The 25,585-nt window shown below is 38.7% G+C and overlaps 1 protein-coding gene across 2 annotated transcripts; it reads left to right on the top strand.

Moving 5' to 3' along the window:
• The first annotated feature begins 11,410 nt into the window (after nucleotides 1-11,410).
• Nucleotides 11,411-25,583, top strand: rnf165b (ring finger protein 165b). 2 transcript variants are annotated; one of them, XM_026916327.3, is made up of 8 exons: nucleotides 11,428-11,674; nucleotides 15,809-16,118; nucleotides 16,259-16,390; nucleotides 16,730-16,859; nucleotides 18,920-19,024; nucleotides 19,247-19,342; nucleotides 21,624-21,727; nucleotides 21,857-25,583. In XM_026916327.3, the coding sequence occupies exons 1-8, from the start codon at nucleotides 11,614-11,616 to the stop codon at nucleotides 21,972-21,974; spliced, it is 1,056 nt and encodes a 351-aa protein (XP_026772128.1). In that variant the 5' UTR covers nucleotides 11,428-11,613; the 3' UTR covers nucleotides 21,975-25,583. The 2 variants fall into 2 exon arrangements, 1 of the variants encoding a protein (XP_026772128.1); XR_004578582.2 differs by lacking the exons at nucleotides 15,809-16,118; nucleotides 16,259-16,390; nucleotides 16,730-16,859; ... (2 more) ...; nucleotides 21,624-21,727; nucleotides 21,857-25,583 and adding an exon at nucleotides 12,725-14,045 and having other exon boundaries at nucleotides 11,411-11,674.
• Nucleotides 25,584-25,585: the final 2 nt, after the last annotated feature.

Raw genomic sequence — 25,585 nt, 5'->3', positions numbered from 1 at the left:
AGCCAAACTTGCAGAAGAAATTTTTATGACCTCACTAGGTGATCAGAAAAGCCATTTAAAACAACAAAAATCTAAAAGCGTTTTGTGTCTCCTGTGCAATCCAGTCTGGTAGCTACAATAAGCCCTGTTAGCTATGGTTGTTCTCACTCAATGTTTGAATATTTTAAGCAATCCAAGCATTTAGAGTGGGGTATTATACAGCAGACTAGCATGAAACTCAGCATCCAGTGTCTAATGTTCTTTACACATTCCTTAATTTTATTAAGCTGGTGTCTCTCATCTGGCTTTGCTGAAACATATAACTTGGTGTCATCAGCAGAACGTTGTGGAACACCAAACTTTACCTTAGTATGCATAGAGAAATCACCATTTACATCTATAAACTGATAACAATCAAATAAGTAAATAGGTAAATAATCAAATAAGACCTGGGCCATTAGAGAGCCATTTCTTTAACTCCAACTACATTTTATGTATCAAGGAAAATTATATGATCAGTGTTATCAAAAGCTGCACTAAGGTCAAGCAACACAAGCAAGGAGACACAACCCTGATTGGAGGCCAGTAATAGGTCAGGTACCACTTTATAAGTGCTGTTATGAGGCCTAAATCCTGACTGATAGAGTTCCTAAATGTTATTCCTTATGTAGGTATGAGCATAACTGCTGTGCTACAACCTTTTCTAGGATCTTGGAAATGAAGGGGAAGTTTCATATTGGCCTGTAGTTGGACAGCTGACAGGGGTTGAGGTCAGGTTTTTTAATCAGGGGTTAGATAACTGCTAGTTTAAAAGATTTAGGTACATAGCCAGTGCTAAGGGTAGAACTGATTATTTGTTACAGAAGTTCAATTGCTTCTTCTACTATCTGTTTGAAGAAATGTGTGCTTAAGAGGAACTAGTACACAAGTTGATGATTTTGATGAGGAAATTAGTGAAATTAGTTCAGTCTCTCAAACGTGAGTAAAGCATTCTAATTAACTTTGCCATCATTTGCATTCTAACTTTCAAGTGGCCTGTTTCATGGTGCATGTTCTCAGAGGGTTTTGGATTATCAAAATGAATATTAAAGTTCTCCAACAATTAATGTTTTGTCTACAGAAACAACCAGGTTTGAGATGAAATCTGCAAATTCATAAAGAAATTCGGAATATGGCCCTGGGTGTCTGCAAATAATAATGCTAGTGGAATCAACTGAGTCGACTTATTTTTTTGTGGCTACATAGTTATGTTAGTATAAAGAATTTCAAATGAGTCAAATTATCTTAAAACTTCTTCAGTTATCAATAAAGTCCATATTGTTTTCAGAGCAGTTTAATTTATTTCCTCTTGTACTAGTAGAGCAGGATTGGATTCTTTAAATTATGTTATTGTTCCATTATTGGGAAATTGGGAAAGAGGACTGGTAAAGCTGGAAAATAAATATCTTATTCACTATCCATTCTATTTGAGATATGAACTTAAATAAATACTATGATGTATCAGATGTGCTAATAGGTCTAGGTATGACTGTGCACATAAAGTACTGCGCAGTAGTCTTAGGAACATGCAAAGAAATGCTGTAAAGCAAATATGCCTTCAATTATAATGAAATAACAAAAAGGGAAAAAAATACCATGAAGAGCAGTAAACAGTAATAAACTGAACAAATTCAATATTTGGTGTGACAACTGTTTGCTTTTTTTAAAAAAAATTGTAGTCTCACAGTTTTATTAGGAAATTAGCTGGTAAGTTTTACTGAGCATCTTGGAGAATCTTGCCACAGTTTTTGGGAGACTTTGACTGACTGTCGCACTTGCTTCTTTTTTCAAATCCCAACAGGCTTCATTATGCTTTTTTTGTCTGAAAAGTGTTTTTATTTATTTATTTATTGACATCCAAACATATATATATATATATATATATATATATATATATATATATATATATATATATTGGAAAAGTAATATTCGGGGAAAAAAGCATTACATTTTTGTACTGACTCAATAATGCAGAAGTCATAAAATAAAAATCTATAACAAAATTTGTACTAAAAAATAGGGTGCCTAAGACTTTTGCACCGTACTGTATGTTTCCTTGTATATGGCAGTGAGAGATAAAGGCTGCTTTCTGATAGGGTGATTCTGCACATGCTCTGATATGTAACAGGGAGACAACACACTAGATTGTACCACAGTACCTCCCCACTTCTAAGGTCTACAACTTATTACAATATTAATACAGTGTACCGAGAAAGACCATGGTGAACAGGGCTAATTACACCTTGTAGTGTGTATTACACATAAGACAGAACACTTTTAGCTAGTAAAATGTTTTAAATGGCTTTTTTTTTTTTTTATCACTATTGATTTCTTATGCAAGTTTGGTCTGGTGATAGTCTGGATGGTACACAATAAAGAGTTGAGAACTGTCTGTTCTTGCGTAGGAAAATCACAGTGTACCTGGTTTTTGCTAGTACCTGGTAGCAAAATCACAGTGGCTGTCATTAATAACCTTTACATATTCCAGGTTTAATGGAAATAGGAGTTTATAGATTCATTGCCAGTTCTTGTTCAAAGAACTCAAAGTGGTTGTCATCAAATATCCTGCGTATTCTGCAGTCGACTCTTTTTTTTTTTTTTAAATCACACACTTAAGTGAGTCTGTCAAATGTATATGAATCTTTGGGGTTTCCCCATAGCCACAGTCTTGAGGTAGTTTTAAGCCTAAAGTAACTTCAGTTCTTTGTAATGTTGTTGTGGGAGACATGCAAGTAAGAATTTAATTGCATATTGTACACTGTACCTATGCACATGGCAATACAAATTGAATTTAAACGATTTAACATTCCACAGCAAGTTTGTCCATCATCAATTCAGCTAGCTTATTACTAAAAAAAAATTGAATAAAGATGAGATGAAAAAATGAGATGTTTGTCACCACAATCTTTTTCATCTAATACACCATTTCTTTCCAAAACGTCTCAGGCATTTGTGAGCCTGACTATATTAGTCAAAGGTTGGTCAGCAAAATTACAAATATTAATATACACACACCAGGGGAAGCATATAAAAATTGTTAATACAAATTACTAATAGAAAATAAATGGATAAATAAAACTATGACCAAAACGCCAGAATGAAGTAATCGTAAATTAATAGAGTATCACTAAAGAGAACACTAGCACCCCCTTGTGGTAAGAAAAAAATGCATCAGACCGCATCCATAACATTTATGCATAATATAAATCTCATCATACATTGTCATATATTTTACTTTGTTTCAAGATTCTGTCTGACTTATCTCAGTAGCAGTACATTTTTCATATGGACTGGAACAGCATAAACACTCTGAAAGCATGAAAAAGTAGAATCAACACCAGTCTAAGGTGGCCTAGATATGTAAACATAGCATTAGCTAAGAAAGCCTTCTGTAATCCCTGATATGAGGTCCACAATCTGACAGTCACGCTGAGGGACCTGATCCATATGTAGACTCTCTGGCCTCTTCAATTTAAATCTAAGCATATGAGCATATAAACTTTCCATAATTGGTGTCATTATTTATTAATTTCATTTTTGAAACAATTTTGAAACAATTCACATTCAATCTCATGTTCAAAAGTAATTATCATACAGCTGTCATCAATGAAATTATTCTGATTAACCCCAAATAAAGACCAGCTGTTTCTGTAGGATTTTTTTGACATCTTCTTAGTTTCGTCTGACTGCTGAAGCCTTGGACCTCAAAATGGTTTACAACGCATACATGGTATCTCACTTGTCAAAAGGTATCGATCAGGAGAGGGGTATAAAAGAATTTCCAAAACATTAGATGTACCATGGAACACTATGAAGGCCATCATCAACAAGTGGAGAAAATAGAGCACCACAGTGACATTACCAAGAACAGGAGATCTCTCCAAAATTTACGAAAGAACAAGAAAAAACCTACCAGGCTGCCAAGAGACCTACGCCAACATTAAAGGAGCTGCAGGAATATCTGACAAGTACTGATTACTCTCTGCATGTGACAAAAATCTCTCATATTCTTCACATGTCTGGGCTATGGGGTAGGGTGGCTAGACAGAAGCCCTTTCTCACAAAAAACATCCAAGCTCAACTAAATCACCCATAACCCATGGGGCAAAATGTGTTATGGTCTGATGAGAACAATTCCAAAAGGTATAATAATTCCATAATTCCAAAAGATATGTTTGCCACAAAAAAAGCACATCACCAAAAGAACACCATAACTATGGTGAAGCATGGTGGTGGCAGCATCATGCTTTGCGGCTGCTTTTATTCAGCCAGAACTGGGGCTTTTATCAAGGTGGAGGGAATCATGAATAGCTACAAATACCAGTCGATTTTAATGCAAAACATTCAGGCATCTGCTAGTAATCTGAAGATCAAAAGGAATTTCACCTTTCAGCACAACAGTGACATACATTTAAGTCAACAAAGGAATGTCAATACCAAAAGAAGATCAATGAATGTTAATGGCCTAGCCAGAACCCTGACCTGAATCCAACTAAAAATCTGTGGGGTGACCTGAAGTGAGCTGTGCACAGGAGATGGCCTCACAATTTGTCGGCTCTAGAATGTTTTTGAAAGAAACAGTGGGAAAATATTGCTAAGTCAAGATAGACTGATAGAGTCTTTTAGACTCTAGATAGATAGAGTTTTTCTTTTTCTTTTTTTTTCCATAAAAAAGTTTCTGATTATTTTTCACTTTATTTGTATACTTTGAAAGTATTAATTAAATTAATTTGTCATTGAATGAAAACACAAATGAGAGAGACCCACAGGGAATTTTTTTTATTTAGAAAATATTGCTGGTGCAGGTAATAGTTCTCCTGATCTCTCCACTGATCCTGTGTTCTGTGCATGATCTCCTTGTGATCCTTGTGATTCTCAGTTTCCTCTCACCTCCCAAAAAACCTATGCTAGTAGGTGGATTGGCTACTCTAAATTGCCCCTAGGTGTGAATGAGTATGTGAATTTGTGGCTGCATGGGGCCCTGCAGCTCCTCATAACAGCCAGGGGCACTGTTTAAACATCTGGATACCTTCTTGTGTGTATATGCACAGGGGTTGAAAAGTCATGTAGTAACCGTATGACGTAGTATTTTAACCCTAACCCTATAAAATACCACTGTCAATAGCTATCTGTCCCTTTTATTCTTCTTGCCTTGTGCACATGTAGGACCTTTTTGAATGGTTTGGCGCTATCTGCATAACAGGTTGTGAATACGGTCAGAGCTACAGATGCCCTGCCTACCTGCCCTCCAAAATTGGTGATAGATTCCTATCAACTTGTTTGTGTGAATATTTAACCAATCTGATTCAATAACTGGAAGAAGACTGAGATTGGAGCCAAGTTCTCTTCACGTCCTATATTTTCTCTGATGAGCTGTTTTTTAAATTTTATTTTATTTTACTTTTTTGCTTTCACTCATCAAACCATTCAGTATCCACATCCTCTGCTACCTGGAGAAGTAGCAGACTTGTGTATTCACTCACGATCATTTCTGGGTGGGTTTCGTGGGTCATATGTAGAATGCACAGTGATGCTAATGCCAACATTGCATGTTTTTTGGCAGATTTAGATGCAAATTTTTGGTCAAATCTGACCCAAACTCCACAGCATAAAAGGTCTGCCATAAGCGTTTATGGACAATGATGGATGATAAGCCAAATAAGAAGCTGAGAAAGAGCCCTTGGTGTCTCTTTGAAGAGCATGTACAGGCAACTTTTGTGGCTTGCAATAGATCGGTTGCTTGGTTGATCAGTCAGCAGCAATTGAACCTTCTGTGGTGGAACTGATTGAAACTGCACTTCTGGCAGTGTGACACTTAGGCCAGGATGCAGAGAGGCTTTCTGCTAATCCAGTTTTGGTCTGGTGCCAGATATACTATGTGGCTAAAAGTATGTTGACACCTGACTATCATACCCACATGTGGACCTTCCCCAAAATGTTGCTGCAATGTTAGAAGCACACAACTCTCTAGAATATCTATGTATGCTGTAGCATTAAGATTTTCCTTCACTGGAACTACAGGGCCTAGCCCAAAACTGTTTCAGCATGACAATGCCTCTGTGCACAATACAAGGTACATAAAGCCATTGTCGAGCCCTGATCTCATCCCCACTGTACACTTTTGGGTTGAACTAGAACACTGACTGTGCCCCAGGTGTTCTCACCTGACATCAGTGCCTGACCTCATGAATGCTTTTGTGACTGAATGGGCAAATCCCCACAGCCATGTTCCAAAATCTAGTGGAAAGCCTTCCCAAATGACTGGAGAGTGTTACAAGAGTAAAGAGAGAACTAAATCTTTAATGGGATGCTCAAAAGCACACGGATGTGATTGGTAAAGTGTCAACATATTTTTGACCATATAGTGTATATTTAGCACAGTCTGTGCTGCCAGATGTGTGCAGTAAATGATCAGACCTCTAGAACTCAGACCTCCAGCACTGCTAAAGAATCTCGTGGAGCCCATCCATGATGGACAGGGGCTGCTGGGATGTTTTACAATTGAAAACTTTGCTCACTGGGTAGCAACTACATTGGCCCAGTGGGTCCTGACAACATCACAGTGATACAAACTTCATTTCCACTAGGGGCCCCTAGCCTTTTCAGGTCTCAGGGTCTCGTTGATTTCAGATCCAATCAAAGTTTCTGCTCTCTTCTAAGAGGTTCTTTTACCTGTTGGACAAAAACTATATCAAGATGGTAGACCCCACTGTCCAGAACAAGGGGTTCTACACATCTTAATTCAGAAAAACAACAGAGGATTTGGTCAGATTCTAGATTTGACAGAATTTAACTATTTTCTAAAGATCCTGCCATTCCATATGTTGACACTATTGAATGTTGTTTCTGCCATGCAGCCTCAGGATTGGTTCACAACAGTGGACCTGCACCATGATTATTTTCCCCATGTCCCCATTGCTCCTTCCAAGGACAGGCATTCCAATTCAAAGTTCCACCCTTCGGCTTCTCTCTAGCACCAAGGATATTCACAAGAGGCATGTAGGCAGCCTTATCTCCTCTGATGGCGTGATGCATAAGGATAATGCCATACCTGGAAAATTAGCTTGTTTATGCCCCCACCAACAAGTAGGCTACCCAAGACATGTTCACTCTCACACACACATTGCTGCTTGTGGGGAACTGGACGAAAAGCTCATTATTACTGAAAAAGACCACACAATTCATCGGTGTGAAGCTAGATTAATCTAGAATGAAGATTGTCACTGTCACACTGTCATCCCAATGTGTGACGGACATTATTTTGCTTGAAAAGCATGTACATACATGCAGTTCTGGCTCCTGCTAAGGATGCTTGGGTTGTTAACCGTAGCTGTAACAGTAGTCCCATTAGGGCTGCTGGAGGTAAGGAACTTTCAGAAAGTTCAGCCTACAGCACACATATCAAACCCAAGGCCCGCTACCTTGTTTTATGTTCTGGCCTGCATGAACTTGCAAATAATATTGAAATGGCTCATAGTATAACTACTACTCAAAACCAGAGCTGTAGCCTAGCTGCCACTTGCATTCCAAACAAGCAACTGTGAAATGAGGACTCATGTCTCACAAAGACCTGCTGTGTTTGATGCAAATCTGACTTAAGTAGCCTCAGGCAGGGTACCTGCAGCTATTTGTATGGCCTCTCAGAGGGAAGCACAGGGAGGGATCCCCCAGTACATGGGCCTTGTACCTTTCAAATGGAAATGAATGGTGTGAATGAGTGTTTAGTGGATGGTGTGCACTCCATCATATGAATGCAGTGCACTGTCTAGTACCTAAAGTACTAACCTTTCTGCAGGAACTGCTAGACAACGGAAAATCTCCAGCTACATTGAAAGTATATGTAGCAGCTATTGCTGCATATTGCAGCACTATGGATGGTGTCTCACTAGGTTCTCATAAACTTGTCACAAGAGTCCAGCCTTGGACCTCACCCAGCAATAAGACTGGGAGTGATCAAGCCACTGTAAGTACTTCCACATGGGCAGTACTCAGAGACATGCCACTCCAGGATCTCCTTTTCTAGATTCTATAAGACCAACATCGCCCCTCCCAGTGGCGTGAGTGTGTCAGTCATATGCGAGCACCCTGCCAGTCAGTCTTATGCTGAGTTGGCTCCTCATGACATCTTGGTACCACCCCTGGAGGTTAGGAGGGATGAAATATAATGCTAGTTACATATGTAACTGTGGCTCTATGAACACCCAATAATGCCAAGGTTGCCTGTCACATGGAACCAGTGTCAAACCAGTGTGAACTTGGCAAGAAGTTTCCAGAGAGAGATAGCTGTTGACAATAGTATTTTAGAATAAAATAAAAGTACATCATGTAGTCACCATGTAACTTGTATGTGGTGTGGTCAAGATGAATGAAGCAATGACTTGTAATCCCAACAGCTTGGAGGTGCATATGCACCAATTGCACCCCCTATAAAACCACATATTCACACAGCAGAAAAGCATTTCAGAAGACATAACATGTCGAACTTGGGGGTGCATGGGCTACAACAGCAGAAGACTGCATCGGGTTCCACTCCTGTAAGCCAAGAACAAGAATCTGAGGCTACAGTGGGCACAGGCTTACCAAAACAGTTGGACAGTTGAAGACTGGAAAAGACATTGCCTGATCTAAATTCTGCAACAATGCAGATAGGAGGGACAAAATTTGGCATCAACAGCAACCTGTCTTATAGCTGAACGGTTATATATATATATATATATATATATATATATATATATATATATATATATATATATATATATATATATACACACATACAGTCAGGTCCATAAATATTGGGACAGTGACACAGTTTTGGTAATTTTGCCTCCGTACACCACCACAGTGGATTTGAAATGAAGCTGTCAAGATGTGACTGAAGCGTAGACTTTCAGCTTTAATTCAAGGGGTTTAACAAAAATATTGCATTAACCATTTAGGAATTACAGCCATTTTTTACAGAGTTCCTCCATTTTCACAGGCTCAAAAGTAATGGGACAATTGACTGATAAGCAGTTTCATGGCCAGCTGTGGCCTGTTTCCTCCTTATATCATGATAAATTAAGGAGATAAAAGGTCTGGAGCTGATTCCAAGTGTTGAATTTGCATTTGGTAGCTGTTCATGGGAACTCTCAATATGCCGTCCAAAGAGGTGTTGATGCAAGTGAAGGAGGCCATCATTAGGCTGAAAAACCAAAACAGACCTATCAGAGAGATAGCAGAAACTTTAGGAGGGCCAAATCAACAATTTGGTACATTCTTAAAAAGAAGGAATGCACTGGCGAGCTCAGCAACACCAAAAGGCATGGGAGACCACAGAAAACAACTAAAGTGGATGATTGCAGAATTCTTTTCTTATTGAAGAACAACCCCTTCACAACATCTAGCCAAGTCAGGAACACTCTGGAGGAGGTAGGCCTATCATTGTCAAAGTCTACAATCAAGAGCCACCTTCATGAATGTAAATACAGACGGTTTACCTCAAGATGCAAACCGCTGGTATCACTCAAGAACACAAAGGCCAGATTAGACTTTGCTAAAAAACCTCTTAAAAAAGCCTGACCAGTTCTGATGCAAGATTAACTTGTACAAGAATGATGGGAAGAGAAAAGTATGAAGAAGGAAAGGAAGGGCTCATGATCCAAAGCATACCACATCATCCGTCAAACATGTGGAGGCAGTGTTATGGCATGGGCATGTTTGGCTGCCAATGGAACTGGGTCACTGGGGTTTATTGATAATGTGACTGTTGATAGAAGTAGCAGGATGAATTCTGAAGTGTACAGAGCTATACTTTCTGCTCAGATTCAGTCAAATGCTGCAAAACTGATAGGACAGCGCTTCACAGTACAGATGGATAACAACCCAAAACATACTGTAAAAGCAGCCCAAGAGCTTGGAAATTAAATGTTCTTAAATGGCCGAGTCAGTCACCTGACCTCAACCCAACTGAGCTGCTTTTCACTTACTGAAGACAAATCTGAAGGCAGAATGACCCACAAACAAGCAGCAACTGAAGATGGCTGCAGAAGACTTGGCAAATCATCTCAAGGGAGGAAACTCAGCATTTGGTGATGTCCATGGGGTCCAGACTTCAGGTAGTCATTGACTGCAAAGGATTTACCTCCAAGTAATAAAAATAATCCTAATATTTATGATTATATTAGTTTGTCCCATTACTTTTGAGCCTGTGAAAATGGAGGAACTCTGTAAAAAATGGCTGTAATTCCTAAACGGTTAATGCAATATTTTTGTTAAACCCCTTGAATTAAAGCTGAAAGTCTACGCTTCAGTCACTTCTTTTCAAATCCACTGTGGTGGTGTACAGAGGCAAAATTACCAAAACTGTGTCACTGTCCCAATATTTATGGACCTGACTGTATATATATATATATATATATATATACATATATATATATATATATATATATATATATAACCGATCAGCCATGACATTAAAACCACCTGCCTAATATTGTGCCACTAAAACAGCTCTGACCCATTGAGGCATGGACTCCACAAGACCTCTGAAGGTTTGCCGTGATATCTGGCACCAAGACGTTAGCAGCAGATCCTTTAAGTCCTGTAAGTTGTGAGGTGGGGCCTCCATGGTTCAGACTTGTTTGTCCAGCACATCCCACAGATGCTCAGTTAGACTGCAACAATGTCTAGGATGGTGGTATGTGTCAAAGTAACATCCACATGAATGCCAGGACCCAAGGTTTCCCAGCAGAACATTGCCCAGAGCATCACACTGCCTCCACCGGCTTGCCTTCTTCCCACAGTGCACCCTGGTGCCATCTAACCACTGCATACCAGGAACACCCCACACTGACCCAGTCGTCTAGCCATCACAATTTGGCCCTTGTTAAAGTCGCTCAGATCCTTATGCTTGCCCATTTTTCCTGCTTCCAGCACATCAACCCCTTGATAGGTGCCATTGTAATGAGATAATCAATGTTATTCACTTCACCTCTCAGAGGTTTTAATGTTATGGCCGATTGGTGTATATTGCCTAATTCCAACATGATAATGCTCCATGTCACCAGCACAAGTTGCAATTAACTTGGTTCTATGAACATGACAACAAAAATATGTAAGTGTACTTCAATGACCTCCCCAGTCACCAGCTCTGAATCACAGTTAGCACTTTCTGGATGTGGTAGAATGCGAGCTTTGCAACATGTGCAGCTGACAAATCTGCAGCAATTATGTGATGCTTTCATGTTAACATGGACCAAAATCTCAAAGGAATGTGTCCAACACCTTGTGGAATCCATGCTACGAACAGTTTATCTCGTCCTCTTGACAATTTTTACATAATATTTTAACAATAAGCAGAATAGTGATGCATGCGGTGCTGAGCGTAGACGTGTTTTTTTTTCTGCTCAGTGGCGCCATCTGGCGGTGACATACAGCAACACCCTGTTCATGTCCAGCTTTGTGTTGATCATACAGCAGCAGTCCGCTGCTCTCCGTCTTTGTCCTCAAGGCAACTGCGCGCTCTGCCTTGAATGTAACGCTAGCTACTTTTTATTTCTACTCGAGTATTTTGAGCCATCTATTTAAAGACTGTTAAACGATCAGAAGAATTCAAAGATGGTGTTAGTACACGTTGGATACCTGGTTCTACCCGTTTTCGGCTCAGTAAGAAATAGAGGTATTTATTACATTTACTTGTCTTAAGCCATTAACATTAGCTGTGTACGAAATCTTCCAAAAATACCACTTGCTTGCTAACATAGCTAGCTACGACCACTTCCCTAGATAAATCATACGTCGACCTTGGTGGTAATTCCGCTCAGGATGTAAGCTAGCGATAAACAAATTCGTCGTGGCTGTTTGCCCTCCTTGCTGGCTAGTAAGCAAGCGAAGCGACAAGGGAGGATTTCAAATGATCGTTGCATGACCGATTTCTGTTTTAGGGCAAGCTAATCTGTTAGCTAGCCAGCTAGCAGCTGAATGTTTTGGAAAACATATTTGCTCGTCTAGCGAGGCAGATATCGTAAATTGGGGGTATTGTTTTGTTTTTAGTAACTGTATGTTTTGTGTGTATTTCAGTGGTCTCCAATTTCCCCCAGGCGTTAATAGCCGTGCGCGGCTAGCGAGTTAGCTAGAGCCGCTAATAGACAATAAAGGCCTGAAACAGTAGCCAAGGCATTTGATTAATGTGCGGCAATTTGGTGTAGCTGATCATGTCTCTTATTTTACACGGCAATCCATTTGTGCAAACATACAAATATTAACTGTATTTTATGAGATCCTTTACCATAAGCGGCTAGTTAAAATGTGAACCTTGTGTTTGGGGGATCAGCATTCAAGCTGCAATTCTTTGTGATGGCCGCTAATTCAGCTAGCGAGTAACTAGCTGATCAGTTATTTATTTGCAGCAAATACTACAGACGTTATCTTCCACGAAGTGTACAAAGAACAGTGGCACTTGGTTATTGGCCGCTAATTCCATATTTATTCCTATGCTTGCATTTGAGCACGGGTCTCACAGGGTGAGACATCCGCTAATTAGCTGTCTAGCTAACTATGCTTAGCTTGCTCACATCGTCTACTAGCTGCCCGACTGACTAGCTAGCTGAGCGAATGTAGCTAGCTGGTTAACTAAGCTAGCGTGGCACTGATTTTTTTTTTTCTCCATGGAGTGGCATCAACGATTTCATTGTGCTTTTATTTCTGTTTCTTATTTCCTGTCTCATAGTATCGAGGCTGGCTCTACATTCTGCATTATCCGATCTTTGTCGTCCCCCCTCCATTGTGTAGCTAATGATCATCTGCTGCTGTGTGGTGTGGCCTCTGCCTGTTCTCTGCATTTAGCTGTTTTGTGATCCCCCTTCTTCATTTCCTCTTTCCATCCGAAGACGACATTGGTATTTGAACACCCAAGAACAGTGCTCCCTTATGTTAAAGACTAAAAAAAAATAACATTGAGCTAAAATGTGTTTCTCTATGTTAAGTTGACATAGTTAACCCGTATACAGTAGCATTAGAGAAGTTGACTCATGTACATCCCTTCCAGCCTTGGTAGTCAACATGTGTAAATTCCTGTAAAGTGGATGCATTTTGCAGTTCATATTTCTTAAACGAAGAAAGCATCATGCCTTCGTACAAGCAAAGGTGCATTGTACCCATCCAATGTGTTGGCTTTATTTATTTATTTATTGGATTCGGGCATATTTATAATTATTTTACTCCCTGTATCACAGGTTCCTAACCTTGGTCCTGGAGTACCTCCTGTCCTGCACATTTTAGTGTTTTCTCTGCTCCCAACATACCTGATTCAACTAATCTGGTAAACAAGAACCCTTCCTGAGTTGAAGTGGGTGTGTTCGAGCAGGGAAAACACACAAATGTGCAGGACACGGGTACTCCAGGACCAGGGCTGGGAACCTGAAGAAGAGATATGGCATTAAATAAGTCTCTAATGAGCAAGAAATAAAGCATGCTATGTAATATAAAGGCCGCACAAATATGTTACACTGCACCTGTGTTGATCACCCAGACATGTGCCACATGGCTTTAACAACTGCCTAAATAAGGCTTATCAATACACACAGCGTAAAAAAATTATGCTAATTAATTAAGCACTTGACTTGATCTCTGCACTAACAAATTCCAAAATGCTATCCATTTCACAGGGATGTTTAATTTCCTGCACTGCTACAAATATCCTCTATTAGAGTGAAAATGTCTATTGTTTGGTTGTGGTTTCTCTACCTTTTGTTCTGGTAATAGACTTCAATGCATGAATCACATTATTCATATTATTTTTATTCAACATTGATTAGACTCCAATGTAATCTTTCTGTAGAAAAGATGTACCCTGCTGTACTGTAATGTGCTATAGCCAACACATCTGCTCATTGGATGCCGCTTTTGTTCTGTTTAACCCTGTACGGAGCATGGTGGGCCTTGCCTTTGGTCAATGTTGTTTTATTTGTTGCATGGTATTATTATTATTATTATGACACAAATCCACCTATACTAATATTTTTCAATAAAGAATATAGTATTTTTCCTAACCTCCAGTGTGCTTCTTGCTGATTTCCATTTATTGCCCCCTCCTCACCTCCTCCCTCCTGCTGTGACAAAGATAGATTACTTGCTTTCTTCATCATGAGAGCTCAATGAGTTTATATGTGGCCATTTATGTTGATTATTTAGGTACTTGAAGGTGCAGTGGGAACCCAGTCCTTTAGACTGGACATTGTTACAGTGTTTCAAAGATATTAGGAAATTAATTCACTAGTGCTTTGCATTGTATTGTGCATAGATTTTTTTTGGAAACTGCAAACCTTAGAACTTTAAAATGGTATTGGTTATGAACATTTAAAACTGCACCTTTAAGTCTTTTTTTTTAGTCAGTGATCCTGACACAATGTACATGTTCCTATGCTGTGGTGTGTGGAGGTATCTAAACATCCCATCATTGTGATTAATTATTCTTTCTTCCACTAACACCTGGAAGACATTTTGGCAGTGGGGGGGATTTCTTCGCACTTGTAATAAATATAAAACAAACTCGGGTCTCGGATTTTTAAATAAAGAATTTATTTCGTTTACTAAGGACCTAATTTTATTTAGCGCTTTTATTGAACATAGGATAAAATCTTTATAATACAACCAGGTTTCAGTTATTCAGGTTGTGAATAGATTTTTTTTAACCACCTCATATATTGGCTTTGACCCAACAGAAGCAAAAGCAATAAACCCATGGTGTTTCAGACTTAAAGTACCTAATTTGGAGTCAAAATCTCATTACTTGGAATGAGCAGTTTGATTAAAATTTTAACCAAACTGCTCATCCTAAGTTTATATGCTTAGGTTACCTAATCCAGGTGTGTTCACAGATGGTACAAAGCAGAAATAATGACTGGTTGTAAAATCCCAACGAGCCAGTGAAGAACCAAGGGAGGGCATTTTCAGTGAACAAAAAACATGGCATATAGTGCTGAAAAGACCTAGATTTTCACAAATATGCAGGGAATTGAAAATCCTTTTGAGTGCACAGGAAGCTCGTTATTAAGCTGGGGGAAAACAGATGTTCCATAGCTTGCCAATTGCTGTTTTACTTTTTGAGGTTCTCATGCTTTTGTACTTAAGTGTAGACATATTTTTCATATGACATTCATCCTCTTTACATCATTATGGAAGATGCCTAGAAATGTTCAGCCACATGTTTTGTCTAGGTCCATGATTGTTACTTTTTAATTTCATGTCCGTTCATTTAAGAATTTTTTTTTTCCCCCACATGCACTTAGAACAAATCATTAAATCATGCTCACTGTTTTATTTCTTGTGTACATATGTAATGAGACCATTTTTTTGCTGTGGTATTTTCCTGCATGCTTTGCCAGGACAACTATACAAGTCACTTAGTGAATCCTTCATTTGAGCCAAAGCTCATAGATTTTCCAGGGTCTTTGAGACAGCAGGTGTGGCCAAGGAACTCCCTCTGAGAGGCTCAGCTAGCTGCTTGGAATAGTCAGTGAATAAAAGTAGACTTGCTCGCATCTGTCGTTGAAGTGTCAGCTGCTGAGAGGTGAGAAGTGACCATGAGAACCAAAATGAAACTACACACTGCTGCTGACTACCACCGAGATGCCCTGGTAGTATGACAAGCCAGTAAATCTGTACAAAACACTCAAACTTCACTCTGCATTCTTCAGAAGTGCAGAGAAGTTTGGGGAGCTTAGGAGAGGTGATCAACAAGAGTTGTACATTAATTAAAAAACCAGTGTATATTTGCCCAACATTAGTTGATGTGGTGTCATTGTTCTTGCAGGATCTCAGTTTAACAGGCATCAGCATAGCCATGCTACCTCTTGCCGGCATTTCCAAGTAGGGCCCCAAGCCCAGATCCCTGTTGACTTCCCAATGCCCCATCCAGGACAATCTCAGGCGGGCATGAACCCGCACCTTGGCCCAACGCACCAGCCAGCTGCCCCGTTGCATCCTCCCCTCGGCCACATACCAGCACCACAGTTCCAGGACATCCAAGGCCCCCCCTTCCTACCTCAGGCTTTACACCAGCAATACCTCATTCAGCAGCAGATCCTGGAGGCACAGCACAGGAGGTTCCTTCCACAGCCCAGGTCAGACAATGGCAAATCCATACTCTGACACATATTATGTATTATTTGAATGTCATAAAATACTGACAGAAAACACCCTAAGATGACAAAACCAGGTATGTCTTGATTAGCTTATATCAAACCTTCGTTCTTTCAAGCAGACATGCCCAAGAGAGAACAGCACACCATCCCCAGACGATCCGTGCCCCCTATGAATACACCCCCTCCATACATGTTCCTCCCCCTCCACCTGTGCCGCAGCAGCCGCGCTATCTTGCTGAAGGAACAGACTGGTAATGTTAACAATGCTCATTTTTAAAACAAGCTTTGGCTGCTTCAAAGAGTCAGAGTTTATTGTAATTGCTGTCCTTAGTAAGTTATTGTAGCTCATGAGTATTAATAGCTATGTTACGTACAACAGCACACCAACAGTAAGCAGAGATGTTTCAACACAGAGTTGTTTCTCTAGTAATTATTTATTTCAATATTTATTTTATTGAATTGTAAAGTACATCTAGACTAAACAGCAAACTTCAAGTAAATCTCAATGGAAACTTACATTAGAGTTAACAAGACGTTCGTGCAAAAGGTGAATATCTGTGAACCCATGCTTGCACGGTCTTCTTTCTCAGGGACTTGAGTGTGGACCCTGGTCTACCTCATTCGCATTACCATGTTCCTCAGCTCCCGCAGCACTATCAGCACTACCTGGCCTCTCCAAGGCTGCACCACTTTCCCAGAAATGCATCCTCAGCACAAGTGGTATGTCTTCGACATGTATTCTTTACAGTAAAATAACATCAGTTTATGGATAGATTATGGAAGTTGCCTGTTGTTAGTTGCCAACCCATTGTCACTGAAGTTTATACTTTAGGTTATGTGTTATTCCATACTGAGAAGAACATACACTCACCACCATCCACTTTATTAGGAACACTGGCACATTCATGCAGTTATCTAATCAGCCAATCATGTGGCAGCAACGCAGCGTAAAAAATGATGCAGATACAGGTCAAGAGCTTCAGTTCATTTTCACATCAAACATCAGAATGAAGAAAAAGTGTGATCTCTGTGACTTTGTGACATGGATGTTAGTACCAGAAGGGCTGGTTTGACTATTTCATGAACTGCTGATCTCCTGGGAATTTCACACACAACAGTCTCTAGAGTTTACACAGAATGGTACAAAAAATATCCTGTGAGCGGGGGGTCTGCAGGCTGAAACACCTTGTTGATGAGAGAGATCAGAGGAGAATGACCAGTCTGGTTTGAGCTGACAGGAAGTCTATAGTAACTCAAATAAGGACTCTTTACAACCGTGATGAGAAGAAAAGCATCTCAGAAAGCACGACATCAGATTTTCACAATTAATTTGGTTCATTCGAATTAATGTTTTAACATGATTTTCAAAATGTTCTGAGATTATACATGTTTATACATGTACATATACATTGTACATAAAAGGTTCAAATGTCACTTCAGAGATGTGGAGATATGGAATTGGTACAGGATTGAGAAGTCAGATGAACAAGTTTATGTAAAATATAATGCTGCATTACATCCTAGGTGGTAATTTGCCGGTTGGAATTATGTCTTTTTTGACCATGTTCGTATTTTGGAAGCAACAAGCTAGGCAGCTAACTCGGAGTGATGTATATTTTATTTCTCAAACAGAGAACTATTTGGTCAGTGTTTTAGATTAAACAAATGAATGCATGTACATTGATTAATCTAAAGCTAATACTTGTATGTACAGTATAACTCATTTAAAGGTAAGAGGTTTTGCTTTCTTTATTTTTGATGCTGTGTGCAGCCACATTGATTTGACGTCACTCCGTAAACAGAGAAGGAACTCGGATTTGAGAAGAGTACCCCAAGTTGACTTAGTTGTGGTGGCATTTCATGTCATGAAAGACATGGTCTCCATTTACTCTGTCAAGAGCGAAGGGTTCACCAAGTTGTGCAAAAGTAGTAACAGCGCCATCTATAGCAAATAATGCAAACAATATATATATTTTTAATATCCTTTCTTTAAATATTCTTTATTTAAAAGAACCATTGTTTACACTATTTGCTATAGATGGTGCTGTTATTATTTTTGCACACCTACATTTTCCAGAGTCCATTCTAATTCTAACTTAAAAATTGAAACCGTAATTAAGAGTTTAAGAATTAAGAATCGTTCATAAAGTTGAAAAAAAATTGAGATTTTTTTTTTTTTTTTTGGTCAATATCGCCTAGCCCTAGCTACAACAGCAGAAGACCACATCAGGTTCCACTCCTGTTAGCCAAGAACAAGAATCTGAGGCTATCATGGGCACAGACTCACCCAAACTGGACAGTTGAAGATTAGTAAAAAATCACGTTGTTTTTCGCACGATTCTGTGTAAACTCTAGAGACTACTGTGTGTGAAATTCCCAGGAGGTTATGAAATACTCAAACAAGCCCATCTGGTTCCAACATCCATGCCACGATCAAAGTGATCTCATAGAGAATCCACTTTTTCTTATGTTTGATACTGTATGTATGTATTTGATACTGAAGCTAATAAAGTTATGTTATGTTATCTGCATGATTTTTTTGCATTACACTGCTGCCACATGATTGGCTGATTAGATTACTACATGAATGTGCAGGTGTACAGGTGTTCCTAATAAAGTGGGCGATGAGTGTATGTTACTGATGTCATATTGGCACCGTAACATCTAAATTTGGTAGACTATTATGGCTCATAGGAACATTGATCTTAATCCCACAGCAAGCAACATACATTGGAAATGATCTTGATTCAGATCAGCTAATCGCCTGATGTTTTTCACAGGTTGTCCATGAGATCAGAAACTACCCCTACCCACAGTTACATCTATTGACCCTGCAGGGCCTCAATCCCTCCCGCCATGCCACCGCTGTGAGGGAAAGCTATGAGGTAGTGTCTAATCCTGTTCTGACCAGGAGAAGTAATTATTAATGAATTAGCTCGTTTACAAATTGCTAAGTTAAGTAAAAGGCCTCACTTGTTAAAAGTTGTTGACAAAATAGGACTAGTGAATTAATACTTAATTAATATTTAATACTTAATTAATACTTCTATCTCTTGTGTAGATGGTAAAAAGCACAGCTTCACAAATGCATATGTTTTTAATTACAGGAACTCTTACAGCTGGAAGACAGGCTTGGTAATGTGAATCGAGGGGCTGTGCAGACCACCATTGAGAGGTTTACATTTCCTCATAAATACAAAAAGGTGAGCTCAACTGAGTCATATCTTCATATCCTAATAAGCAAACCAGGAACAATAGTTTACAAATAATGATATGTGATACTGTGAAAAAGTCACACAAAATGTTCCAGGTACAATGCATCTCTCCAAACACATAGATAATCAGGGTAATTATAATTTTTAAGCTTCAAAAATACCCACTGAACATTCCTGCTTTCTACATTGATTATCTACTGGCAAAGAGTAAACCTCATAGCTGGGCATACTTTCCTTCCTGTAGCCTTGTATTTATCAGTAATATGTTCAACCCAGGAACTGATTCTCCATAGAGTTGGGTATATCCTGCCACAAAACAGACCTGTTGTTGATTGTGTATCTCAAGCTGAAAGAAACCATGGGGTTTTGCTTTAGAATAAGCACTCAAAATGCAGGGAATGTAGAAAAGCTGTCATGGATCATGGTTCACCAATTTTACCTACATGTAGGTGGTATTTTTTATTTGGACCTCCCAGAGACTAGGGAGTATGAGGGTATGGTAAAGTATGTTAGCTGCTCCTTGGATTACCATCTTCTGGACTTCTGAATCAATGATGCCATATCTTTGAGCCACTTTGAACCATCATGGAGAAACTCTTGCTCCACTGATAAGGGCTTCTATCACCAGTAGGACTACTTGTACCTGTTTGTGACCTGATCCAACATTCTGATTCACTTTGAAAATGAAAAACATTTTGAGCTTTACACATTACATTAAATTATACATTACATTTATACATTACATTTATACATGCAGGCAGCACCGTGTCACAGCAGGGGTTCTCCCTGGGTTCTCCCTGGTTTCCTCCCACATCCCAACAAATATACAGTGAATAGAAAAAGTCTGCATATCTCTGTTTAAATTGCAGGTGTGCACATCCATTTATAAAGGGGCATGTGACTGTTCTCAGAATGAACCAATCACATTCAAACTCAAGTTCAAAAGTAGTTATCATACACCTGCTATCAATGAAGTGATTCTGATTAACCCCAAATAAAGATCAGCATTTTCTTGGTTTTGTCCGACTGCTGAAGCCATAGTCTGCAAAGAGCTTACAAAGCATTTACAGTATCTCATTGTCTAAAGGTATCGATCAGGAGAGGGGTATAAAATTTTTTTCAAAACATTAGACATACCATGGCATGCCATGAAGGCCGTCATCCACTAGTGGAGAAAACTGAGCACCACGGTGACATTACCAAGAACAGGATGTATGTCCAAAATTGACAAAAGGACAAAAAGAATCTCATTAGAGAGGATGCCAAGAGACCTACAACAACATTAAAGGAGCTGCAGGAATATCTGGCAAGTACTGATCACTCCCTCCACATGTGGCTATGTGGTAGGTTGGCTAGGTAGAAGCCCTTTCTCACGAAAAAAAAAACAAATCTAAGCCCAAACCTAAATCACCCCGAACCACGTGGCAAAATGTGTTATGGTCTGATGAGCCCAAGGTGGTCATAATTATAAACGATATGTTTGGTGCAAAAACATCACAGCTTATGAAAGATAAGAACCCCACCCCAAAGAACACCATCTCCACAGTGAAGCATGGTGGTGGCAGCAACATGCAGTGAGACTGCTTTTCTTCAGCTGGGACTGGGGCTCTAGTCAAGATAGAGGGAATCATGGATAGCTCCAAATACCAGTCTATTTTGGCACAAAACCTGCAGGCCTCTGTTAGACAGCTGAAGATGAAGGAAAATTTCACCTTCCAGCGCAATAATGACCCAAAGCACAAATCTAATTTGGATTAGAGGTGGCAGTGGAGGGAAAACAGAAGGAAAGAGACAGTCTTAATATACATATATTTATGATGTATATCATAAATATACGGGGCAGGCCGACGGTGGCCGTTAAAAATAGTGCATCTTCTAGAATTATAGCACACCTGATCGTCACATTGGCACTGATACCTTGATGAAGGTTCTTAACATCTTGTTAAGTCTGTATAATGATGGTCTTTCAAATATTAATTTATTCAGCACTTTGTAGTAATTGATCCTGGTCTTGGAGTCTTGGTGAATGCCTCCCCAAACAGTAACTGGTGCTCTGATCCTCTGGTGTTGTTTTCAGTTCTTGCCAAGGCTGTATTTATGTACTTAAACACATATTCAATTAAGCATGCTATGATTCCTGACAGGAGTGTCTATGCCCTGGATTGTCATAGTGATATGCCTATGTCTCATGCCTCAGTGTTGTTGTTGTTTTTTTTTTTTTCTTTTCATTGTTGACATCCTCATGTATATTTTTGTATTCCTGTAACAGAGAAGACCACTGGAGCTGAAAATAGGGATGGATGAAGATGAACTGGACACAGATGAAAAGTGTACAATCTGCCTGTCGATGCTTGAGGATGGAGAAGATGTGAGGTAGAATGCAATTTCAAATGTTTTATTAATCAACTTGGGTATATTTTCTGCCTACACTTTGATGTATAAATGATCCTGTTGCTTCTTCAGTTTTAGCTGACATATGTATATATATTTATTTTCCATTAGGAGATTACCCTGCATGCACCTCTTCCATCAGGCTTGTGTTGACCAGTGGCTTGCAACCAATAAGAAGTGTCCAATTTGCAGGGTGGACATTGAGACCCAGCTGACTCCAGACAGCTGATGTCTTCTGTAGCATTGGTGAAAGGTCTGCCATTTTTCCTGTCCCTTTTTGGGTACTTTGCCAAATGTCTGTCTCTCCATCACCTCTCACCTTTGACCTTGCCTTCTGAGCCAACTCGAAACATGATTCTTTAATCCATGTAGGATTAAAGGTGAATAGCAAAGTGAGAAAAATGGAAAGGAGTCTGAGGATTCATGGAGAAGAATGTTCAGATCTGTGCGAGTGTCCAGGGCAGGTTTCAGTGTAACTTTTTGCAAAGTCTGTCATTAAGATGGTTCCTATCAAAGTCCCCTGCATGGACATTCAGTGTGTTTAGGACAGTAAGTGCATCCCCTGGATGATCTCAACTGCAGATAACCTAAAGCTTTTCCTCTGTCACAATGTTTCATAATGCATTATAACACTTTATGAAGCTTTCAAATTTCCAAATGGTAGTAGTAGTCAGTCATGTATTTCAGATGTTCTGCATTCTTCTATAGTGCAGTTAAATAACTCAAAAATATTCAAAATGAGTACTATGTGGGAACAATATGTGAATGGAGATAGTAAATTAGTATGAAATGTAATGAGTAGATTTAAAAAGTTAAATGGATTTAAAACAAAATCCTAATAAGGAACGTGTAAGGAAAACTTTATTCTCACAAGTCAAGTAATCCAACGGTATGAAATGACACTAACAATTATTAACTGTAATTATCAGAAGTGATATATAATATACTTTCTGTAACCATGGTGACAGCAAGACCAGGCTTGATTTAAGCTGTGACAGTATGTATTTGTGCTTGTGAAATCTCCATGCTTAGAAAAGTATCCTCAAAATGCATGTTCTATGAGAGGCTGAGGCTTGTTTTCAGGAACATAATGGAAAGATGGGCAGTTTGTGCATGACAGATATCTTACTAATTCTGAAGACACTGTGTTCTCAACATGTCACTGAAGAAACCAGGAGTGAGATGTATACCTTAATGCCTGTAGGACAAGCACACATTCTAATAACAACAGCCTACTTCTCAGTGTTTCCATTAGCAATGTAAGTGTGTGGTATCGCTTGAAAGTACAGCATATGTAGAGTATGAAGCTAACTAAGAAAGCAGTCATATTGTGCATGAAAACTGTTGCTGCCATTTCTGGGGGAGATGAAAAGGGAGAAAAGCCATTGTTTTATAGATACCAAACATAACTTTTCTAAACTGAATTTTGAGTTAATTTCATTCTTTCCATTCTGTTCTTCATGTTTTTTTTCCCTAATATTGATGATTATGCCAACCTAGTTGTGGGGCTGTTTCAGCTTCTCACCATTTTAAATAAGTAGCTGCAATGCTGGAATAATATTTATTGTTGTCTTAATGTAGCTAGCTGTTATTTTTGTAAATGCACTATATTATGAGGTTGCCTGACTTCGATGTGATTGTGAATGTTTCTCTTGTCCCTGCTTATGCATTTGCACTCAGTGACCTGTCTCTTTGAACGTGTACACTGCGGTTGCTCCTGACAGTATACTCCATCCAAAAAATAGTAGCGTGGCCTAACATTAGTCATTAGCTCCACTTGTATTGCTTAAATTATTTGAACCCTCGCTTAAATGTATGTGACTTCATGGCTTAGTAGCATTTCTGACACTAAATTTTACAAAAAAAAAAAAATGCATTGCAATGCAGTAATGCATTGATTACTACAACTTGCTTGTTTTTGTTTGCCTTTCCCAGGATTAGAGTCAATTTAAAACATCGTGGTAAATTGTACTTGAGAAACAAAGAACTGGAGAAGTTTCAGTTTCCGTTACATCTTAAATTGGCTTTATTATTATCATGACTGTCTCAGTGAGAGTTTAGTGTAGCTAACCCTTGCTGGCCTTTCTGTGTGTGAGCAGTGTTAATGTCTGTTGAGCTTCCTTCTGTGACTTCAATGAAAATTTTCCTTCAGAAGGTACAGAGCAGTCTTTTCTCATTTCCTGTGTGCAGCATTCAATAGTTTACACAGGATTTTGTGCAGTAAAAATGCCTTAAGTATTTAACAATCATAATTTATTACTAACTTTAGCTACTATGGGTGCATATTTAAGTTTAATTTAGTTTAGCGATTGAATCAGTTTATTTATTTACATAGGCATAACGTGTATAAATACCTCATCGTGCATACTTTAATGGGAGTGCTTTGCATGCATTTGTTATTTAAAGGAGAAAAAGAGAAACAAAACAAGAAAAAAATTCTAAAGGGTCTGCTGAAACGTGTCAGTGTGTGGTGCTGTGGATTTGGTTACATTCCATTAATGCGATTTCAAAGAATTCTTTAGCTGTGATTTAGTAGACAAACTGCTATAGACTGGAAATGTTTTGCATGTATCTCCTATTTTGCACTCTCAGCTTGGCTACCCTCTCACTGGCATTTGGAAAATGTGCACCATACTCTTTTTATTTTAATTCTAACTTGGTTAGTATCTAACATTTTTTTTTTTTAAGTATTACAACACAGCTTAGTGCAGAGTGAGATGTACTGTGATTAGCCACTTGTCCAAAATGCTTTACATTAGCTGGATTTCTATTACATAGAGACCGGTCTTTTTTACCCTTCTGTTTGCATATTTTTTCCTTACTTCTTAATCTTTTTTATACTTAGTAACAGGGTCTGAAGCTAAATGTCTGTCTGAAGATGTATCTATCACTAAATGTAATGTGGCCATTATTTATTCTTTTGATATTTTTAGATGAAGAAATGGACAAAATTGCAAATATCAAAAAAACCTCCTATAAAATATATTTAGCTGTCAGCTAGACCAGGCACTGATATTTTTAAAGGTGCAACTTTGAAACAACATGGCATGGTACATTAATTTAGAATAGATTCAGCCAAAAAAGGGCAGAAGTCCCTCCTGCTTGATCATGATTGTGTCAAACAGGCTTTTGACACACCCTACTGGGAAAATAGTTTCTTGGTTTAATTGACAAACACATTGGAATTCCCTATTTATTTGCAGACGCCTGATATGATTGACAAATGATATAAAACATGCCTTGTCATGATTTGTCCCACCAGCCTTAAGGTCTTTTTCCTTGCTCCACCACACTAGAAGATTTTGGACATACAGCAATAGTATTATGTTTCGCAAACAGAAAGAACAGTAGATCCTAAAGCACAAGCTCTATAATGCATGTCTTTCTCAGGTTTTAATATACGTATGAGAATGGATAGATATGTTAAAAATATTTTACCATAAATCTTTCTGATGTTTTTTCTGCTGCTGATGTTAAAAAATATTGAATAACCTGCCAGTGAAAGGGAAGTGGCTATCTTTGTATAAGACACTGCTGTTGCTGTTACTGCGCAATGTTTTCTGACATTAATATTTTATAGTCGAGTAGAAAAAATATGTATTGACAATATTTAAGCAATAGCTCGATGATCATCATGTACGATAACTAGATTAAGTGTATATTGCGTAAAAAAAGAAAAAAATTAGATTCACTTTTGGTGGATTTTGTACTGTATTTATTACTAATGATGCAAAAAGTTGCATAGCTTAACCCAAACTGTTCTTTCTTTTTTAATTTCTTGTCTTGTATATGACCTTTTTGTATGTGTTTTTCAAATAAAATTTAAAAAATGCTTTAAGA

Source organism: Pangasianodon hypophthalmus, chromosome 8, assembly GCF_027358585.1.
Source record: "Pangasianodon hypophthalmus isolate fPanHyp1 chromosome 8, fPanHyp1.pri, whole genome shotgun sequence".
Classification (NCBI taxonomy): Eukaryota; Metazoa; Chordata; class Actinopteri; order Siluriformes; family Pangasiidae; genus Pangasianodon; species Pangasianodon hypophthalmus.
The sequence above is the reverse complement of the archived record's forward strand: the minus strand, read 5'-3'. Positions and strand labels throughout refer to the sequence as shown.